This window comes from Alligator mississippiensis, chromosome 3 (assembly GCF_030867095.1).
Source record: "Alligator mississippiensis isolate rAllMis1 chromosome 3, rAllMis1, whole genome shotgun sequence".
Taxonomy (NCBI): domain Eukaryota; kingdom Metazoa; phylum Chordata; order Crocodylia; family Alligatoridae; genus Alligator; species Alligator mississippiensis.
Genome location: NC_081826.1, coordinates 104,020,481 through 104,043,329, shown reverse-complemented (window position 1 = coordinate 104,043,329; position 22,849 = coordinate 104,020,481). Strand labels below are relative to the sequence as shown.

The 22,849-nt window shown below is 41.3% G+C and overlaps 1 protein-coding gene across 1 annotated transcript in view; it reads right to left on the bottom strand.

Annotated features, from left to right (window-relative positions):
* DOK6 (docking protein 6) overlaps nt 1–22,849 on the bottom strand; it is a 491,572-nt gene that overhangs the window by 315,610 nt on the left and 153,113 nt on the right. The window contains exon 2 of the mRNA XM_014606729.3: nt 6,658–6,765. Coding sequence (XP_014462215.1) covers nt 6,658–6,765 — 108 coding nt within the window. The remainder of the gene's footprint in view (nt 1–6,657; nt 6,766–22,849) is intronic.

The following is a 22,849-nucleotide window of genomic DNA, read 5'->3' as shown; positions in this document are numbered from 1 at the left end:
AACAAGGCAATTGGCTGAATTATACTACAATAATGAGAAACGCTAATCTAATGCCAAAAATTGGAGCAAACATATGAAACATGACTTCGATTAATGAATGGCTCCTGTTTATAAGGACTACGTTGCTACTAAATGTCATTATTGTTATTTCTAACAAGACAATCACTAGGAAACAAAACCATCAGACAACCATATGCAACCATATGGAAAAGGGAAACAAGTTTACAATTTACCAATTTATAAATCACCACAAATAATATATGGATTCCTTAGGAAAAAAAAAATTCCCCTTTTTAATCTGGCCTGCCTGTATGCTCATTTATGAGTACTTCTTTAGTTTGTATATAAGGCACAGAAAGAACTAGAAGCAAGGGATTACGGGGTATGGCAAACTGGATTAAAACAGCTATCCCTTCTCTTATGGAAGCTTTCAAAAACTATATGGTTTCAAGAAATACATTTAAATCTCAAATCAGCCAGTTTTCATGGTAGAATCTCCCATTTGGTTGTTACAGTTTTTACTTTTATTGGCACCTACTGCTCAAAGACAGACATTATTGGAAAAGCAGAGGCTCTGTAGGTGTAGAAAAATTGCTTGGTAAGAAAAGTGACAAAAACTGTTGGGGGAAAACTGAGCAATTTAGCTTTCCTGGATGTTTGGTTTATTTATATTTCAAAGGAAAATATTCAGTTCAAGCTGCCAGTTTTTCTCTGGGATTCACCCAGAATATTAAACTCATACTGGAAACTTCAGGGAAAAAGCAATTTCATTTGAAATAAGGCCCATATTCCTTTCGGAAAAGTTTTGTTTAAGTAATGACTGTAAGCAAGCAGGTTTTACATACCTTGATATTTGGGACTGCTAGAAAATTGATGTGTATGGCCCAGGATGAATATAACACCTAGGATGAGGTTTTGTGCTGAACTTCTAAGAGGCTTCCCCCATCAGTGTAACAGAATGCCCTGAGTGAATTTTGATGTGTGCAGTTCAGCAGGCCCCTATAATGCCACCCTTAGTACTTCTCTAACTTTAAGGTCTGCCAACGAATCCTGGGAGACCAGCTTTATAGATGACTCTGATAGGATCTATAGTAGGAAAAATCATCCAGGGCATCAGGGACCCCTTTAGGCTGTTCTTGCCCTTTATTTGGCATGAGAGGAAGGGTGGATTGAAGTGAGGCTCTACCTTGAGGTACATACCAAAACTATTAGGTTCTAGTGACGTAAACTAGGTGCAGACATTTAAAAAGCAGGGGGCAGAATTGATCCAAGTTACTTATACTGGTAAAAGTGTAATGGCTATATCTGGCCATAATATCAATCCACTGTGTGAGTACATAGTACTTTAGTAGAGAGAAAGCAGTTACGTTTGCAACAAGTATTTCAATTTGTCCTTACAAACAACAACAAAAATGATACCCCTTATTGGTCTTACTGGGTACTAGACCAGTTCTTTTTCATACACTGTGAGAGAGTGCATATGAGAGATGAGAGAGTTTCACCACACAATTCCTTTTTTATGCAGTAAATGAAATTTAGTTTAATTAGCAATCAAAATAAATAATTTAAGCAACACCAAATATTTAAGTAGTTCTGAAAAAAAATAGAACAGAAAAGGAAAGTAATGGAACCAAGATACTATAATCTTTTACCTGCCACCAAAAAGGAGCTGCTAGTGCCTCATGGAAAATCTTTTGGAAACTTTTGTGGATGGCAGGTGAATTCTCTATTTCTTGATGACTTATTTTGTGTCATAAGATGTACTCATTTTACAGAGTTATCACCTCAGTATCCTGATTAAATTCTTATTTAGGTAATTTTGTTGTGCCTGCCTAAAATTCCATCAGGACAGGGTAGTCTTCTCCATTATACTTGAGGGATACATATGGCAACTAATTAATAGTGCACATATATGATATCATTACAGTGTTAATTAGTTGCTATATTTATCCCTCAAATATTTTTATATGAAGTAGTTAGTTGGTAAATTAGTTTGCAGTGTGTTTTGGGGTCCCTCTGGATACAACGGTAATGTTTAAAAAAATACTCATTATCATCAGCTTTTTCCATTTAAAAAACAACATAGAAGAAAACAAAAACTTCTACCTCTAAATAGGGGCATAGAGCTGGAAGCGAACTTGGTCATCGAGGCTGGTCCTCTGCTATTACAGGGCAAATTCATCATATATTCCTATCCACAAGCTCAAAGATGTTTCTTAAAAGCAGTCAAGGTTATCTTAATTACTTCAGCTGGAAGGCTTTTTCCAATACCTCACTGTTCCAAAACCTCCTAATTTCCACTCAAAATGTATTTATGATCAGTTTAAATAAATGTAACCAACTATTTGTTTTGTTTCTTTCTTCATGAATGAGAATAAATAACTTAACTCAGAAGGAGGGGATAGGTCTTCATTTAAAAATGGCCCACTTCCATTTCATGGGGAGAAAGAAAAATATTTTTGCTTGGTATGAACTCATACCATTTTTAGTACACAAGAAAAATGATTTGCTCATGTTGATTCTGATCCAGCCAAAAACTTGTCATATGCTGTGGTTGTGCCTTGCCTTACCAGACACTTTCAAATAATGCAAATGATGTGATACTTTTGTTTCGTGGACAAAATACTTACTAGGAAACAGTACGTGACCCATTTAATAGAATCATAGAAATTAAGGGCTGGAAGGGACCTCAAAAGATCATCGAGTCAACCCCCCCTGCTCTGGGCAGGAACACTGCTGAGATCAAATGATCCCAGCAAGGTGTCTGTCCAGTCTCCTCTTGAAGATTTTCAAGGTTGGAGACTGCATCACTTTCCTCCAGATTCTACTCCAGATTCTGGTCACCCTTACTGCACACAAGTTCATCCTTACATCCAACCTAAAACTATTCTCTAACAGTTTATGGCTATTGCTCTGTGTCCTCCCCTGGGGTACCCTAGTGAACAGTTTTTCCCCCTGCTCCTGATATTTACCCCTTACATACTTACAGATGGCCACCAAGTCTCCCCTCGGTCTTCTCTTCTCCAGATTCCTTAGTCTTTCCTCATAAGGTTTGTCCTCCAGGCCCTTAATCATTCTTGTGGCCCTTCTCTGGACCCTTTCAAGATTCTCTGCAGCTTTTTTGAAGTGTGGCACCTAGAACTAGCCACAGTACTCCAGCTGGGGTCTCACCAGTGCTGAGTAGAGAGGAAGTATCACTTCCTTAGCCCTGCTTGCGATGAATCAGCTAATGCATCCCAGTATGCTATCCACTTTATTGACTACAGAGTCACACTGGCAGCCCATGTTCATAAACCAGAGGTCCCTTTCAGCTATCATGCTGGTCAGGACATCTCCTAACCTATCTTCCTGTCACTGGTTACTTCTCTTCAGATGAAGCACTCTACATTTATCCTTATTGAACTGCATCTGGTTCTGCACCACCCACCTTTCCAGCTTGTCCAGGTCTGTTTGGATCTGCATCCTATCCCCTAGCATGACCACCTTTCCCCATAACTTAATATTGTCCACAAACTTGGCCAGAGTGCTTTCCATATCCTCATCTAAATTGTTGATAAAGATGTTGAACAGTATGAGGCCAAGAACGGAACCCTGTGGGACACCACTGGCCTCCACCCACACAGGTGATATAGACCCATCCACTAACACTCTCTGGGTTCAACCCCTTAGCCAGTTCCCAACCCACATGGCCATGGACTCTGCCAGCACACAATCCTCCAGTCTTTGTTTTTTATAAGGGCATCATAGCAAACCATATCAAAGGCCTTTTTAAAATTCAAGTATATGACATCAACCACATCTCCCACATCTAAGCGTTTTCTTACTCATTCACAGAAGGAGACAAGCTTGGTCAGACATGACCTGCCCACAGCAAAACCATGTTGACTATCCTCCAGCATCATGCCTTCTGCCAGTTTCTCATGGACTTCTTGATACTGTTTCCCCAAAATTTTAGCTGGTATCAAGGTCAAACTGACCAGCCTATAGTTTCCCAGATTCTCCCTCCTCCCCTTATTAAAGATCGGTGCCACACTGGCCCTTTTCCAGTCTTCTGGGACCCCTCCTGAGCACCAAAATTCTTTAAATACCTTCACCAATGATCACGCAATGGCTTCAGCCAATTCCCTCAGCACTCTCGGGTAAAGTCCATCCATAAATTCATAGATTCATAGATGTTAGGGTCGGAAGGGACCTCAATAGATCATCGAGTCCGACCCCCTGCATAAGCAGGAAAGAGTGCTGGGTCTAGATGACCCCAGCTAGGTACTCATCTAACCTCCTCTTGAAGATCCCCAGGGTAGGGGAGAGCACCACCTCCCTTGGGAGCCCATTCCAGACCTTGGCCACTCGAACTGTGAAGAACTTCTTCCTAATGTTCAATCTAAATCTGCTCTCTGCTAGCTTGTGGCCATTGTTTCTTGTAACCCCCGGGGGCGCCTTGGTGAATAAATACTCACCAATTCCCTTCTGTGCCCCCGTGATGAACTTAAAGGCAGCCACAAGGTCGCCTCTCAACCTTCTCTTGCGGAGGCTGAAAAGGTCCAGTTTCTCTAGTCTCTCCTTGTAGGGCTTGGTCTGCAGGCCCTTGACCATACGAGTTGCCCTTCTCTGGACCCTCTCCAGGTTATCTGCATCCTTCTTGAAGTGTGGCGCCCAGAATTGCACGCAGTACTCCAACTGCGGTATGACCAACGCCCTATAGAGGGGAAGTATCACCTCCTTGGACCTATTCGTCATGCATCTGCTGATGCACGATAAAGTGCCATTGGCTTTTCTGATGGCTTCGTCACACTGCCGGCTCATGTTCATCTTGGAGTCCACTAGGACTCCAAGATCCCTTTCCACCTCTGTGCCACCCAGCAGGTCATTCCCTAGGCTGTAGGTGTGCTGGACATTTTTCCTCCCTAGGTGCAGCACTTTGCATTTCTCCTTGTTGAACTGCATCCTGTTGTTTTCTGCCCACTTGTCCAACCTATCCAGGTCTGCCTGCAGCTGTTCCCTGCCCTCCGGCATGTCCACTTCTCCCCATAGCTTTGTGTCATCTGCAAACTTGGACAGAGTACATTTCACTCCCTCGTCCAAGTCACTGATGAAGACATTAAAGAGTATTGGTCCAAGGACCGAGCCTTGCGGGACCCCACTGCCCACACCCTTCCAGGTCGAGACCAACCCATCCACCACGACTCTCTGGGTGCAGCCCTCTAGCCAATTCGCCACCCACCGGACTGTGTAGTCATCCCAGTCATGCGTGGCATCCAACCAGGTCTCTGTTATTCCATCAAGATCATATTCTCTATTTACTAGCAGGAGTGCCAGTTCCTCCTGCGTATTCCTCATACTCCTAGCATTTGTACATAGACACTTAAGTCCCCCATTGGTAACCCTCAGTTTTCCGCTGGCCCAACATCTTTCCAGCCTCTCAACACCTCCCTGACTACCCTCTCTGTGTCCTTTCTCTTTGGCTGTTCCCCGGCTTCCATCCCCCAGCTTGGCTATCCCCCAGCTTGCATCTAAAAGTTAAAAATGAATCTGTCTTCCTCTGATGACAAGTATCAGACTGGGCTTCAGGAAATATGAGTTTTGCTCCTAACATTTACAGTCCTGATATATGACCTTAGGTAAGTCACCTCTGCTTTAGTTTAACAGCTGCAGTGCAATATCTTTAGGAGTAGCATTCCTATATGCATGCATGTGCTTAGACCAAATGAACCTTGAGGTCCCCTCCACCCTGATGGTTCTGACTTATGGAGATGCTTCAAGACTTGATTCAGGCTAAATGTTTGTAATATCCTTTGAGATCACTGGGTAAAAAGTAGTTATAGAACTATGAAACATTATGTCTTTATTATTGTCCCCATTTGATGCCTTCTGCACCACTAGATTGGATAACGATAGTAGCTGAAAGGAAAGCTTATATCAAAATACTTTGTATCCTCACCACAAAAGTAATTGCGACAAAAAGCAATAAGGATCTCATTCAAATCAATGCTGTCTGTAGAAATGCCAATTTCTATTTCAAAGATCAATTCCCACAGCCTGTAAACCTTGAAGTATAATATGGAAACATTAGATACTGAAGCAATCAAAAACTGGCACATTTAGCATTTTCAGAAATTGGTTATGTTTAAAATTATTAACAATTGTTAGCTATTTGATAAAACACCGTATTTGCCTTTTTACACTAAAATCAGTCTATTTTCAATGCAAATATTAATTTTAAAATCAGATGACTATCTTATATACAAGAGGATACATTTCTCTTGATTATTTGAAAAAAAGCCTAAGGCTTAATTCTGTTCAACTGACACCAGTAGGCACATTTACATGAGATGCTGTAATGTGAAGTAGCCTATTCTACTGCGCATTAAGTCTCACAAAAAAAATTTGCCTTAGCTACTATGCATTAGTGTGGGCTAATGCACCTTTATGTAGTAACTCATATTAGAAGTACAAAATTAACATGCAGCAGTAAAGGTGCATTAACGAAAGCGTAGAGGTGCCCAGTGAGAGTTTAATCATGATTCAGCATTCCAAAGATCAGACCCTTCTACCTGGTCATCATAAAATCTTTTGAAGATCTGACATATTAGAAATATCCTCCACTCAAAAAGCAGTATGTTCCTTGGAGCCTAAGTCTACTTAGATGGTGCAATTTACCTTGTGAAAATTCCTAAAATAGGCTGCCTTTTCATCTGGAAATTTTTCTAGCCGTCTGGGTCCTTTACTGGAAGCCTTCTTGAAAACCAACCAGCAACGCCTGAAAATCTGTAAGAAAAATGAAGGGATGCCATTAGGGAGCTGCTACTCCTTAATTTAATCATTTTGTAATCAATTCCAGTAAAAAAATGTTCCTTTATTTAAAGAGATATTTTAATTTATATATAAAGCCACAATCATAACTTAAACACTAATATGCTAGTTTGATTTTAGTCAAAGCGAAATAACTCATTAAAAAAAAAAATCACTCTCATTTAACAAACATCTCAGAAACAATACTGAAGTTATTTCCACTCCAAAACCCCACCATTTATGCTGTAAGTAGAAAACTTTTGTGTACGGTTAATGAAATGAGAGAATGCTCATCTCTTTTCATGTCCTGATCAAAAATCAGAATTTCTATTCTAAGGGAAATTCTGAAAACCTCAAAAGGTTCTTCCAGAGCGAAACAGAGAACTTTAAAAAATTTACTGTGGAAGGGAAAATCTGGAAAAAAATCATTTTGAAATAATCAAACATGGAAGCTTACAGAGATCTGGGAACATAGGAGCTCTGTAAACCACAGATGAACCAAGAGCCTTTAGATTCTGGAACCTTGAAACCCTAGTTCAAACTAGCACTTCTAGATTCCTTGCAACTGTTTTGACTGCAAGTGCCCTGACTCAAACTGGGTTTCCATTTTGAGCCAGGATTCTCAGGGATTTCAGACACCCTGGATGCACCTACAGGAGATGCTTTACTGCATAGCAGAGTTAATTAATGCGCAGTAAGTATCCGCATCTACATGTGCAGACACTTATTGTGCAATAATTGACTCTAATCAAGGGTAAATTTGCCACCTGCAAAAGTAAGCAGCAAATTTACTCATGATTAGTAACTGTGTAGTAGTGCACGTGCAGACTCCTGACTGGGCACAAATGTGCTCCTGGTCATCTGGACAGCAGGGGGCAGGAGTTTTCTCTCTGTCTCAAATAGCTGCCTGCTGCCAGGATGGGCTCTGCCACCAGAGTCCAGGAAGCAAATATATCCTCCTGTCCTGGCAGCAGGAAGCTCCCAGCCCCTGCTCTGAGAATGTGGGCCGGGGCTGAGTGATCCTTATCTCTCAGCCTGAGTTACGCAGTCAAGGGAACTGGGCTAGGAGATCCTGTTCTCCCAGTACCAGCCCCATGACCATTTTCCAGCTCAGGGAACCATGTAACCATGGAGCTCAGGCTGGGAAATAAGAATCTCCCAGCCCCAGTCCCATGATAGAAGCGGGGGCTGGGAGCTCCCTGCTACCAGGGCAGGGGGACATTTTCCCTGTCTAGGCTATGGTGCTGCATCCCACCACAACAGCAGGCAGTTCCCAGAGGCAACTCCAATGTCCGAGCCCCCACTAGGAGATAGCTGTCTCCTGGCCCCTGGGACCAGGGGGAGCCTAGAACTCCCCCTGACTGCTGCAGGGGCTCATCACAGGGCTGCTGGGAGTGGGAGCAGTCCGCTGCTAGAAGTAGCAAATCTGCTCCCATGTCCCAGCACGTTTAGACACATGCCCAGCAGAGTTTACTCAAGAGTAAACTGCTTCTGTATTATTTGCACATGTAGATGTGCCCCCTGTTGTACAGAGAACTGATTAGGCCTACCACTGCTCAGACTTTCAGTCTCTCTGAAAAGTGGAGCTTCCCTGTTGTTATAGAGTCTGAAAAGTTCAGGTCCCCCTACAACCTATCAACTGAACTGGCAAGAAATGATGCATGTTTCCAACAGAACCATGATTCTATTTTGTCCAGTTTATCAAAACCAACTTTTCTGCAATCTAGCTTGACAGATGGAAGGTTTTATTTAGAAAATACACATATTTTACTGGAATGTTCCTGAGTAGGTCTACATTTAGAACTAACCCTTGGTTATCCAAGTATCTTCATGAACTGGTGAGAAAAGGTATTAGTTTGTTGAGCACCTAGACATACAAATCAATGTAGGAACAAGCCTTGTTTTCAAATGATAATACATATTTACATCTGGAATTTTGCAACATTTAAGCTCTCCTACATAAACCCACAGTGGTTTTGTGAAGGTATACACAGTAAAATGTTGAAGTCAATTTGTCGGCTAATTTGTTTTCAAATGGATCTAGGGTGAAATCACAGTTTTCTTAAAGACAATGGAAAATACTTTAAAGTATCAAATTATTTCCATTCTAATTCAATTATTTGCACTGCAGTAGTGCAGAAAACTCCAACCAGGATCAAGGTCCCATTATGCTCTACACTGAGTATACATAAAGAAAGAAGTCAGTCCCTTTCTCCAAAAATTGACAACCTTAAAGAGAAAATGTAAAAAGTGACATAAAAAAAGTAAGAGAAAGGAACAGAATAAAAAAAGAATATAAACCTGACTTTCCCTGTAGGAAAACAGAAAAAAAAAGAAGTGTATACCTGTTTTCCTAAATTATAAGCCCACTGAGATTGTCTGAACTGAACTGGCATCCCACTAGCCACGTACAACATGACAAGTTTTACAGTTCTTGACACACAGGTAAAGCTACAGTTAAAAAGAAAATATGTGAAATATCCCAAAAGACTTAATTGGACGACTCAGTGTAAGTAAGAGTGGCAGAATCAGCTCTGAAAGAGCAAATCCAGCCACTCAATACCCATCCCATGAATCCTATTCAAATCAATCAGAGTTAAGAGCATAGATTGCAGGGTAGATTTTTTTCCCCTTAATATGTGTTCAGTTTACTATGTAAGCAATTCTAAGAGCTACTCAAAATGACATCAGCATAGAAATCAAGTTTAAATTAATGTACTGAAGTAAAATAATAATAGTAATGGTCTACGGTCAATATATCAAATGACTGCAGGCTAGCAATAAATCAAGTGCCTTCTTAAAACCACCAATAGGGCTTCCATGACCATTTGTGTTTAGTTATGAAAAAATTAAATGAAAAGAAAAGACTATTTGCTGCTTACAGAAATGCTCAGCAAATAAACTTTTTTACCACAAGGTAAGAAATATTACCTATTTTTCTCTCAAGCTTTGGAAAGTAAAACCATACCTCCTAACACAGTGGTTCTGAAACTTTTTGGACCTAAGGCACCTTTCATTGGATATGAGGCACCCCTCCATTACTTTCTGTGAACTGAACAGACCTATTTACAAAGACTAAATTATATTTTTCAGTGCTTGCAGAGGAGCTAGGCAGTGGGGTAAGGGATCAGCCAGGCAGAAAGAAGCCTGAGCTTGCACTTATCAGCTTATCTCCTCAGACCTTGTGGCACTCGTTGAAGGATCTTGAAGGCACCCCAGGATTCTTCAACACTATGGTTGAAGAATCACTGACCTAACACATGAATATTATCTGACCTATGATGAAGGTGCAGGTAATATCATATCCTTTGATCTCCTGTAGTTTAATGTCATTTCTTCATGTGCCATCTTAGACAGTATGTACTGAAATGGTGTTTCAGCACTGGAACTGCTACTTCACCGAGACTGTAAAATCATCCTTAAATTCTATCTCCTAACAATGTTACATCAAAGTAAATCTTCAAATACATGAATAAATTAATACATGCAGATAAGGTATTTTTCCCCTTTCACATCACCAAGTGTAAAAGTGCCAGGGTTTTGCATGCTATTTTGTACCATGTTTACTTGTTAAAACAAGTGTCTAATTAAAACTTGCTTGTTATATCTTGCTTCTTCTGTAGTGAGTGCCTCATCAGTATTCTTGGATCTTCTTTTCAGTTTCAGTCCATCATGTGCGGGGAGGGGAGCAGGATTATACCTTGTATATAATAGTTATACAGAATAGATTCAAAAGAATATGATAAACACTGCACCACAGGAATATCCCAAATGATTACCTTGCTGGCCAAACTTAATTAAGGAATTAACATTTCCCTCCTTGTGACAATCTAAGATGTCTGCCCCTGTGGTGAAAGAGCAGAGTGCCTCCTGCCTACAACTTGTCTTCTTTGCTTGCATCTCAGACAGAATTATTTGTTAAGTTTTGGAGGATGCTAAGGAAGCTTTAGCCTATAGGTTGTGAACTGAAATAGTGACGATCAGCAGGGAGGCTTGAGGCCAGCTTTTAATGAAAGCTGTCAATCCCTTCATTCAACAGTACTGAATACCATTTACCCCTAAAGCAATTCTCATAAGGCCCCCACAGGCTTTGTATTCATCAGGAAGCATTCTGTTGTGCAAATTCCAATGGACTGACAGAAGACTGTATGCAGAAAGCACTTTATATTGGTGCTCTCTGAGTTCAATCCCCTTAGCTTCCCATTTGTTCTAGGGGAGGGGAGGGGAGGGGAGGAGAGGTGTTTAGGGAATTAATTTTGACCGAAATTGTTAGGAACCTGGATACTGAAACTACTCCCTCCTTCCTTCTATGCCATCTCTGCTGTTGTAATCAGCAGAAACTGACAGTGCCCATGTTTAAAAAGAAGATAGTAGGTGGCAGCATATTTCACAGAAAAGACCTAGACTGTAAAGACACTTTTCCCTTGGTCTGTCATTATTTTACATCCATTGACATCTATTTTTTCAGACAATTAGGGAAAGGAGAGATTTGAAGAAGTCAATGGCTGGAAGAAGGTGTGAAATGTATCATTATAGTGCATTTCAGTAGAAGGAATGAGGCACATTGTTTGTGCTTTGGCTTCTTAGTCATAGAATCAAAGAAAAGTAGGGCTGGAAAGGACCTTCAGAGGTCATCTAGTCCGACTCCCAGTCAAAGGCAGGATCATTGCTATCTAAACCATCCTATACAAATCCACTGTCTAACCTACTAGTAAAACTACACAGTTAAACCAACCCAGACACAACCACAATGTACAACACCTCAACCTAGCATGGGTAAAGCTGGGGACAATGGTGGCCAATGCCCTGCTGTCAGAGGCTGACACAAAGTGAACACATTCAAAGTTAATGTAAAAATTTCAGTGACTTCAGAAGAGCTTTATCCTTTTATACCAGAGAAAATTTAGTCCTATATATAAAAAAAAATGTTTAAGGTATGGGCAGGTGAATTTCAGTTATAAATATGAATAAATCGGTACTAAGGCAAAGACGACTGAATAATAACCAACTTCTTGCTTTTCATAATACATCTCATTGTCATTCAGAAGCCCACTTAATTATTCAGAAACTGTGAGAGATTCGTTTATCCCTGGCCTGGTTTAGGTTCTGTTGGGTAGAATAAAACACTTCTGAAATGCTGTGGGGAGTCGCAGCTAATTTTGGTAGCAGCTATGAAAGAATTCAGTGTCAGCCCTTTAACAATAGGGGAAATAATATAGCTGCCTGTACTTTATTTATACAGCATTTAGTGGTTCCTGTAAGATATATCCTTGGATTCATACATTGCTAGAGAATCACCCAGTAACCAGGAAAGAATTATAACTCTTCACCAGGCACTCACTGCCCAGAGGAAGTTAATTATTTTATATTTTAAGCAAATATAGACAAATTCACCATGTACTAGTTTACCTACATACCGTAGCTTTCTTTTGAGAACACCTGAGGGGGTCAGCAATAGACTACTAGCTTGTCAGAAAATGCTTTCTATATATCAGGGTGGGCAAAATGGTGGATCCAGCCAGCGACTGGATTCCTTTTCTCAGTAGCCCCTGCCCACATCACTGCAGCCAGTTTCCATGGAAACCCCAGCAGCGCGGCCATGACAGTACAGGACCAGGTTTTCTATGGACACCAGCCCCAGCAGTGCTGAAAGGGTGCGCAGCTGGACAGGGAGCTGCTCTGGTACCAGGGCTGGGATCTTGCAGTGGTGACAGCGTGTTCCAAAGACAGGGGAGAGCTGCGATCCACTGCCTGCTTGCCCACGCCCAGGAAGTACAGGCAGCAGACTGCAGTTCTGTCCCAGATCCAGACCATGCTGACATTGCCACGAGATCCTGGCCCCGGAGCAGCTCCCTGCTGCCCACCCCGCCAGCGCTGCTGGAGCTGGTCTTCATGGAAACCCTGGCCCCACACTGTCACAGCCCTGCTGCTGCTGGGATCTTCATGTAAACTGGCCGCAGTAACATGGGCAGGGGCTGCTGGGAAATGGAGTCCACCATAGGCCTGATTCTGCCTGTGGGCTGGACTTTGCCCACCCCTGTTATATACAGTTTGCTCTGTTTTTATGTTTTATTATGATAATAATTACAAGGATCATGAAATTTCACCCAAAGAAAACCTCAAAAAGGAGACACTGAATTAGGGAAATATACATGTTTCTTCCCATATGGCACCCATACCATTTCCTCCCTTTTCCTTTTTCACAAATATACATATTAGAAATACTCAGCCTTTTTGTATTAATCTGAAACCTTTCCTTTAAGGTTTTTAAAAAATAAAATATACCATATTTACCCGAGTGTTATAATTTTCCATTTATAGAATCTAAGTATTCAAGACTCATCTTAAAATTTTCCCCAACGGGGGAGGAAGAGAGGGACGACTTCGCATTGCTACCCCAGCACTTGCCACCCCAGGCCTGCATCTCTGCCACCTGATTCTCAACTCCATCCTCAATCCATGCTATTGCTCTATCCCCGTCCTGCACTGCTGCCCACGCCCTGACTCCTGCAGGTGCCTAAATCCCAACCCATGCTGCTATCCGATCCCCCACCTAATCAACAGCACACACGATCCCCCACCTAATCAACAGCACACGCTGCTGCCCCATCTGCTGACCCACTGCTAATGCCCCATCCCTCGCTCAAACCCCCTCCTAATCCCTGTGCTGCAGACCATCCTCCACCTGATCCCTCTTCCAATCCTAATGTGTGCTGATGCCCTTTCCCCCTCCCATTCCCCAACCCTAGCTGCTGCCCGATCTCAGCCTGGCCCCTGCCCCACACTCACTGCATTGCTGTTGACACTGTGGCTATGACTCCATTTCTGGAGATGCAGCTGTAAGATCCAGGAATGCTGATGGCTCTGTTGTGGGGTGTAATAATTGTGGGGGTGGTGGAGATATGTTGGCAGGTCTTGCATTTCTTGTCATTACATGGTCTGGATCCATTCAGTGTGTTTTGGGCTGTAGATCTTACGTAGATTATTCCTGGATCTGCACCTCCAGAAATGTAATATAGCTCATGCATTGCATCAAATGGTCTGATGGAAAATACGTAGGAAAAACCAAACAACAATTGCACACCAGAATGAACGCACACCAGAAATCTATCACAGACAAGAATACCCAATTATCTGTGGAGGCACATTTCTCACAAGACAACGACTCTCTCTCCAATCTCTCAGTTCTAACTTCAAAGGGAATTTACAAAACACTCTTCACAGATGAGCCTATGAACTTCACTTCATCAACATCCTGGATACAAAAAATCATGGACTAAATATAGACACTGGATTTATGACATATTATATGTAACCTGCCTGACATCTGACTTCCCAGGTACCTTTCCACTATTCACCTGCTACATTCATCCATCTTCCCTCCCCCCACCCACTGATTCCTCAACTTACATCTTCACTGACTGGCTTTCCTGCATGCATACAAGACTGGCTTCTTTACTATTCATTATATCCAGGAAGAGCACACACCAACTGCAGATGCTTCCTAGGCCTGATGAAGGGTTTTTAAACCTGAAAGCTTGCTAAGAAAATTTTTTCCAAGTATTTAGTTGGTCTAATAAAAAATATCAGATTTACCCAAAGAACTTTGCCTGCCTATGTCCTTACACCAACACAGCTACAACCTACAGCCCTATAAGTGATTGTGTGCTCATTTAAATTAATACAGAACCTGAAATTACTTAGGATCCAGGCAAAAATCAGAACTGCTTTCCTAACAAAGACTGAATCTTTGAACACCTAGCATTTTCACAGATACTCTTTCATTGGCTTAACTGTCTAAGTACCTGGTATTTAAGAGGCAGCACTTGACACAAAAAAAGCAACACTCACCTACTAGTTTAAGAACCTGACAGTCATCTCCTTGTAATCAATTCTCTGCTTTGCTAGATAGTTTACACAGTGTCTTTTTTTTTTTTTAATAGCACTTAACATCTCTCAGAGGAAAACATTTCTCTGAAAATGTTTTTCTCTCTTACTCGTGCTCTCTCTGTTTCTATCTATCTGATTACCACAATGATTTGGTATCACCAGTCGCAGGCATCTTGGACAATCCCTAATTGTCTGTCACCTGATTCAAGACACAGTTACGTCTCCAGAGAAAAAAACAGTAATTCAAGCTCCCATCTACTTGCAGAAGCTGTAACTGGGCAGAACAGTCACTGAAGCATCACTGATGGAATTTTTTGCTAGCTGAAAGCATCAAATGTGTGTCCCAGTGAGGCACCAGTATAATGATATTCCGACTCACATTTACATTTCATCATATATGGAAAAGGTTAGCTGCAGTCCCTTCTCTTGAGTTCAGCAGGGTACAATTGTTCAGATATTAGGATACAGGACCTACCATACAGGTCCCATTAAAGGCACTGAATATGAAGAAGGTTAAGGTCAGTGGTTATGTGAGCCCTATGTTTATGGAAAAGGTGGCCTCTACAGAGTAATATGTAGGCTACCAATGGAAAGCTAAGAATCAAAACAGAGAATTTTGCCTTGTGACAAAATCTGTTTTATTATGCTTGTGTTAACATCATACTTAATTGTGCCCTGTGAAAAAGAAGATATCTAGGGAAGAAAGCGTGATTTAGGCTTTCTTTTGTGTAATGCAGCACATTCTTTTGTTAGGTCCTAATCTGAAGCAAAATCATTCAGTTCCATTAGTTTCAATACATCTGTGCTAATTTATATCAGTTGTGCATCTGACACTTGATCATATTATAGAAATAATAATAATTTTAAAAATCAAAGTTTAGCAAAGTAGAAGTGTTTAATTTTCTAAGAAAATTCCTAAAAACATAAAATGAATCTATCATGTCTAAACTTAACAGATTGCTCAGAATCTAAGCTGCCTCTCATGGAAGTCAATTGGAAGCTTTTCCATCAAATCACTCAAGCTTGAAGAGTCAGAGAATTTCAGTCATCCTCACTCTTGCTTTTTAGCCAAAAATAATATTGACTATAAATGTCAAAACAACCCATGGGGCTTTCAGTCCATCCTAATTTTTGTATGAATATAAGCTCTCTGAAGTGTTTTCTGTTTTGTTCACTATCTGCTGTTATGTATATTTGTTAACACTTCAAAACTACTACTGGTATACAGTGGCCCAAAGCATATTTTGGATTCTCTTTTCCAGTATTGCTTTGACATTTCTGGTATTGCCAGAGGACAGATAGTGAACTAATATGAAAAACCCTAGGTGAGAATATAGAGGTTATATTAAAAAAATCTAGATAACAGTTGGTAAGAAAGAACTTGTAGGCTAGGGACAGACATTCAAAAAGCCAGAGCTTGAATTGATTCAATATTTGCAGGTTAGTCTAACCTGGCTAAGATGAACTGGTCTGAAACCAGATAGACATTCTCTCTGGACTGAGAAAATGAAAGCACATGCCTGCAGTGGCTCAGGCTAGAAGCCAGAGTGGGGGGGGCACTAGAGCAGCCCTCCCTTCCCTTCTGCAGGGAGCTGAGCTGAGGGGGCATGGCCAGGCCGCAGCAGGACTCTCTTATTAGGGAGGTCTGTTTGCACAGTCCCAGGCTTTTCTCTGCTGGCTGCTCAAGGGTCAGACCCCAGCCCCAGGCTAGCACTCTGAGGCAAGGGGTTGGGGGGTGCAGTGTATGCATCTGTTGATGATACGGAGTTTTTCAGTCTCCCTCCCTGCTTTGTCATACTGTCTGCAGCAAACTGACAGCAAGCAAGCCAGCTAGGGGCTGACAGGTATAAAAGATTATTAGCAAAACAATGGCCTCTCACCATTACTGCAAACTTTTTAAACAGCCTACCAGCTGACCTGTTGATTAGCTCCAAACAGCCCTAAGCAATCACTGTTCTGTCTGCCTGCCCCAGTGAAATTAGAGAGAGAAACACACATAGACACCTCCTGGCATTAGCTGGTATACCACATACTGGCTGTGCTCCATGCTGTGACAGACAGGATGAAGGGATCCCTGCTTAAGCAGTGAGTGGTGAGGGGGCAGGGAGCACGGGGAAGTCAGCAGACCCTGATGTGCCTGCAAGTCTCTGCCAACCTCTGGCCAGGAAGCAGAGGGGAGGGGCCAGCCCTGCTGTGGAGCAGACAGCTCCACCCAGCCCAGAGAACATGTCAGGATGCTGAGGGACTCTGATTTAACTTAAACCAGCAAGGAGTCAGGGACAGACATTGCATAAACCAGTTTAAGCAAAATCAGGTAAGTCAGATACTATATTCAACCAGGTTTATCTCAGACTGGTTTCAGCCATTTTCAAACTGGTTTATGTGCACTGAACATCTGTTCTGTCTGTCCCTATCCATAAGGGATATCTACATAGAAGAGGAAATACAATTTCTAATTCTTCTTCAAGGGAAAAAAAATAGCCATGGTGTTTAACTTAAAGCATCCAGAAGGGAATGTCTTCAACTCTAAAAAGACAATGAGGATAATCAAACAGCAATCGTACTAATGACCATAAGCTGTTTATATTGTTAGCCAGAAAAGCAAAAGGTTTTGGATTTTTTTCCCCCCCATTTGGTTGTTGTTAAGAGTGGTAAGCTCTGATGGCAACTGAGCTCCAAAAAACAGTGTTATATTCTCAGAATGTTCTGTTTTTCTCTTCCTGATGGCTTTGTAAAAAGATGTTAATTTGTACTTGCACTTACTAGACCTAAAAAAAGCTCTACCCACATCTATATGACTAGGAACAGATGTTGCATTTGTCCCCAGATAAATTGTGCCTATGCTTATCCCAGAACAAAAATATTTTGTGACAGGAGCATATATGCATTGTTCCTTTAATTGAGGTTTAGTAAATGGCTGAAAGCAGTGCTGCTTTTCTGCCACTGATTCAATGATGCAACCCCAAGAAAATTGTAAAGATCTACTTTGCACTGTCCCAGGAGATACTGTTACTACCTCCATTAGCTAGAAAACTAGCTACAGAACAATGGACACGCATGTCTGTACAACTGCACTTTGCCTTGTGATAAAATGGTTTATCCCAGGATAAATGTGATAGCTGTTTGCGTCCTATGTGATCCATGTTTGCTAGAAATGATTTGAAACTACCTTGAAAAGTGGAAAAGACAGAATTATTTTATGAAAATTCAGGAATGAACCATAGTATAAAAATAGCCCTTTCCTTGTATCACAGAAACCAGAACAGGAGAAGATAGTTGCAGTCTTTAAAATGTACTTTATACTTATTGTAAATGTGATAATGTCACTCTTCTAGTTTACTGCTGTACTACATATTATAATTAATTGGGCATTGCCAGTAATTAAAGTTGTGAAGCACTACGCTTTTAGTGGATACTAACTTCATAGGATATTTATTATTTTACATAAACAGGAGACTATTTTGAAATACTTTTTTTTTCTTGTTATTAATCACATATTAGATAATCTATATTTCACTACCAACATATTACTTGTAGATACATCTATGCATATATGGCTGGGCTCTAGGAAAAACAGCATAACAAGTGCACCTGAAAGTTTGAGTCCCCTATTTCAAAAGTCTTTCTGAAGGTTTCCAATGACAAGCAAGGGAAAGTAAAAAAAGACTTCATGCAAAAGGAGAAAGTCAAATCCAAATAAAGGAAAAGCAGAAACTCTGGCAAGTTAACTGTAAAACTGCAATAAGGCAAGCTAAAAAAAAAAAAAGAACTTGAAGAGCAACTTGCTGGAGGCATAAAACATAAAGATAAAAAATTATTTAAGTACATCACAAGCAAAAAGCCTGTCAAGGAGTTTCTTAGACCATCGGATGATCACAGTGTAAAGGGATTGCTAACAGAGTACGAGACTATTTTTGAGAAATTAAATGAGTTATTTGCATCAGTCTTTATTATGGAAGATGTTGGAGAAATTGTCCTCACTAGAGCTATTCCTTCTAGAGGAAAAGTCAGTAGAAATGACTGAAATAGAGATATTAGTAGATGAGATTTTAGAGGAGATAGATAAACTAAACAGTAAAAAATGATCAGGATCCATTGGATGGCATTTACCCTAGAGTCTTAAAGGAGTTCTAATCTGAAATTTCAGAATTACTTACTGCAATATGCAACTTATCACTAAAAACAGGTTCTAGCCTCGGTACTAGAGGCTTGCCAACATAAGGAATCACAGGGCACCAAGTCTAACTTCAGTTCCTAGAAATCTGGTAGAAGCAATAATTAAAGAAAGGACTGTTCAGACACATGGATGATCAGGAGTTTCTGGGGAGAAATGAACACAGCTTTTCTAGAGAGGTCACGCATCACCAACTACAAGGATGTGGATCAGCATGAGCCAAATGATCTAGTATACCTGGACTTCTAAAAAGCCTTCAATGAAATTCTGCATGAAAGGGCATGTCTACACATGCCAATTTAAAGTGCTTTAACCTGATTTAAGGTGCATTAAGGGTGCACTTCTACACATATGCACCCTTCATGCACCTTGAAAACCGTGATTTTAAGAGGTATCACTCCTAAATTTCATATTTACATAAAGCATAAAGCAGGGATCAAATTTAGGCGCTAAATCACATTAGCGAACTTGTAAACAGGATAAGATTCATTAACGCAGTGCATGTCCATTGACTTGGGACTAACTATGGTCCCAAATTGGTCCGCACACCTGTGTTAAATCGCATTAGCCTGTGCAGGTGTAATTGCGTGCCTAAATCAGCTTAACGGACATTTGCCTAATGCACACTAAGTTTAGGCACATGTAACAGCATGTGTAGCCATGCCAAAGGTTCTTAATGAAACTGGGCTGTTATGAGATTAGAAGGAAGGCACATTTATGGATCAGAATCTGACTTAAGAATAGAAAGCAAATAACAGGTATAAATGGTCTGTTCTCAGAATGGAAAGGACTAAACAGTACCCTCCCTCCCGCCATCCCACAGGAACCAGTACAGTTAGGACAAGTGCTATTTAATAAATTATAAGTGATATGGAAACAGGGAAGGAGTGAATAGTGAGGTGGCCAAGTTTGCAGATGATACAAAATAATTCAGTGTTACAGTGGATTGTGAAGAAAACAGAATGGTCTTCAAGTAAGTGGGCAACAGAATGGCAGATAAAATTAAACAATGATAAGTACAAAAGAGTACACAAATGAAAAAATAACACAAAATTTATAGACATGATGATGGGTTCTACATTAACTGTTACCACACAGGAAAAAGATCTTCGAGTCATTATGAAGGGCTTGCTGAAAGCATCTGCTCATTATCCAGCAGCAGTCAAAAATGAGAAAAACATTTTAATTAAGAAGGAAATGGTAAACAAAACAAAAAGTATCATTATTCCCCTTTATAAATCTATGGTGCCTCCACACCTTAAATAATGCATACAATTTTGCTCCCCCTGCCCTCCTCCCCACACAAACTTTTCCCTACAGTTCAAAAAGGATATAGAAGAACTAGAAAAGGTACAGAGAAGGGCAATAAGGATGTTCTAGGATAAGGAAAGGATGTTCTAGGATAAGGAAGGGCTTCCATATGAGAAGAAACTAATAGACTGGAACTTTTCAGCTTAGAAAAAAGACACCTGAGGAAGGACATGATAGAGGTTTACAAAATATTAAATGCTGCAAAAAAAGTACTTAGAGATTTATATTACAATCTATCACATTAGAACTTGGAGATACAATATGAAAAGCAGTACATTTAAAACTAACAAGAGGAAATTGTTTTTCACACAATGTGCTATTAACTTGTGGAATTCATTGCCACAAGATGTTGTGGAGGCTGGTAGCTTAATGCAGTTCAAAAGTAGACTGAACAGATTCTTGGAGGTATGGTTATCAGCAGGTACTGAGCATGGTAGATAGGGATACGACCTCAGAATCAGGATTTCCTACACCTTTGAATGCTAGAAGCTGCAGTGGGAGTTGACTAGGACACAGAAGATTCTGCAAGACAGGATACTGGGCTCGATGAACATATACTCTGATGCAGTAAATAGCATTTCTTGTGTTCCTATATAGCATTTCTTGTGTAAATAGCATTTCTTGAATTAGTAATAATGTGTAAATGCAGGGCTTTGCTTGCAGCTGGGAGCCACATGATCCACAGGCCTGCACCAGCAGAGGCCATGTACCTCTTGGGCCACCCCAGCATGAGCCACAGTCCCTTCAGGCCTCACACTCTACAGACCTCCCCAGAGTTGCACTATGCATTTGCAACATCCACACTGCACACCACAACCTCAATGCTTGGTGTACCCACAGGATGTTTGCCACTGCACACTTGCACATCCTCTAGTACACCACATCCCTCTGACCCTTGCAACTGGGTGCTGCAACCCCTGGGTGTATCACTTAGGCACCCTCTCACTGCATGGTGCACCTGCAACCCCCACACTCCCTTCATCCCTTGCCACATGTACCATGTGCCCTAGGTTCATCCTCAGCTCCCCATGCTGCTCTGCCCCACCCTGTGGGCCACCCTTACTGATAGGGCAATAAGTAGCAGCTAGAGGAGGGAGGGAAAACCTGGTTGTTGTTGCAGCCCAAGTGATGGGGGAAGGAGCCTTGGGTCTATGATTTAACCCCTCACAGATCACCTGTGGACCACCAGCTACCCGCTAGACAGCCCCATGTTACTGCATTAAATAAAAGCGACTGAAATTGAGAAAGTACATGCTTTTGTTCTTGAAATGGGGCTCAACAAGGTATTCATGCTGTTTTAACTCTTAATTTTGCTTTCTGATTCTCCTTTATAGAGGAAAAAATAAATAGAATTTCTGTAATACATGCTATTACTGGATATAAACATGGACTATTGTCATAAGAATAAGGCCAAAAAGTTATATCCAAAGATATAACTGTATCTGTGGATGACAGTTTAATATAAATCTACAGGCCATCAGAGAAGCTGTAGTTTCACATGCCACTAGGACAGGGGTGAACAATTATTTCAACTGGAGGGCCACTTAATGAGTTTTGGTGAACTGTCAAAGGCCGCACACACAAAATCTATTAGAGGATATAATTTTAACGAATTACAAATAAAAAGAACAAATCATTTACTAAAAAAAGCAAACCTACTATAAAAAAATTAAAATGACAAAAAAAATTTTGTCTGCATTACTGTTGAGTAGTGTATACAGAGGTGATTGCATAACAGCTCAACATCAAGTGCAACTCTTGTATATTGTAGCAGGGGAGAGGTAGGTGCATGGGGGGACATGGGGTGTGTTTGTGGGGGAGGTGTAAAATGGGAGGCATGAGGGATGTGCGTGAATGTGTATATGTGGGAGGGCTGTGCATATGTGGGGGGTGGGGCCTGCGCACTAGGTCCCACTAGCTGGATGGGGATGGGGAGAGGGGAGGGCAGGGGCATGTGCAGCAGAGCTTGCCAGAGCAGCGTTGGTGCAGGTGCACTCTGCTCCCACGCAGCCCAATCCGGCCTGTGACTGCCCCCATGGCACTCTGCACAGAGTCGAGCCCCACCCACTCCCACCCAGGGCAGTCCACACTGCACTTCCACTTGCCCAGCCACAGTAAATATGCACAGCTTCCCAGTGGGGCTGCTCCCAGTGTGTCTGTAGCCACTCAGGTACTGCTTAACTCCCTGAACCTCCAATGGTTTCTTCTCCTCCTCCTCCTGCACCGCTGTAGGGAACAGGTAACATGGCAAAGCAGTGGCAGCTTTGGGTATACATGCTTGGCACCACACACCCAGCCAGACAGGGGGAAAGCTGCAGCCAGGTGGCCTCCTGCCCCAGCATGCAGGGCCTTTAACCTTAAAATGAACTTGACAGAAAAAGGGCTGAACAGACAGCTGCCTACTGAAACACATGTAAAGATATTTTAATCTAATCTTTGCTCTTGCACTGATAAACACATTCCAAATTAAAGCAAAACTTCAATGTGGAATATTCCAAAACACTTTGTGTTTCATGTATTTAAATATTACCACTTGCTGCTTTTCATCATTCCTAATAATGAACAAGATACATTTCTTTATTTAGAAGATTACAAAAACCATATAGACCTGATTCTTTTTCAGCGGCATAGTTCTAGTCCCAGTACTTTTGGTGGCTCTGTTTTTTATAGAGATTTTCCAGACTG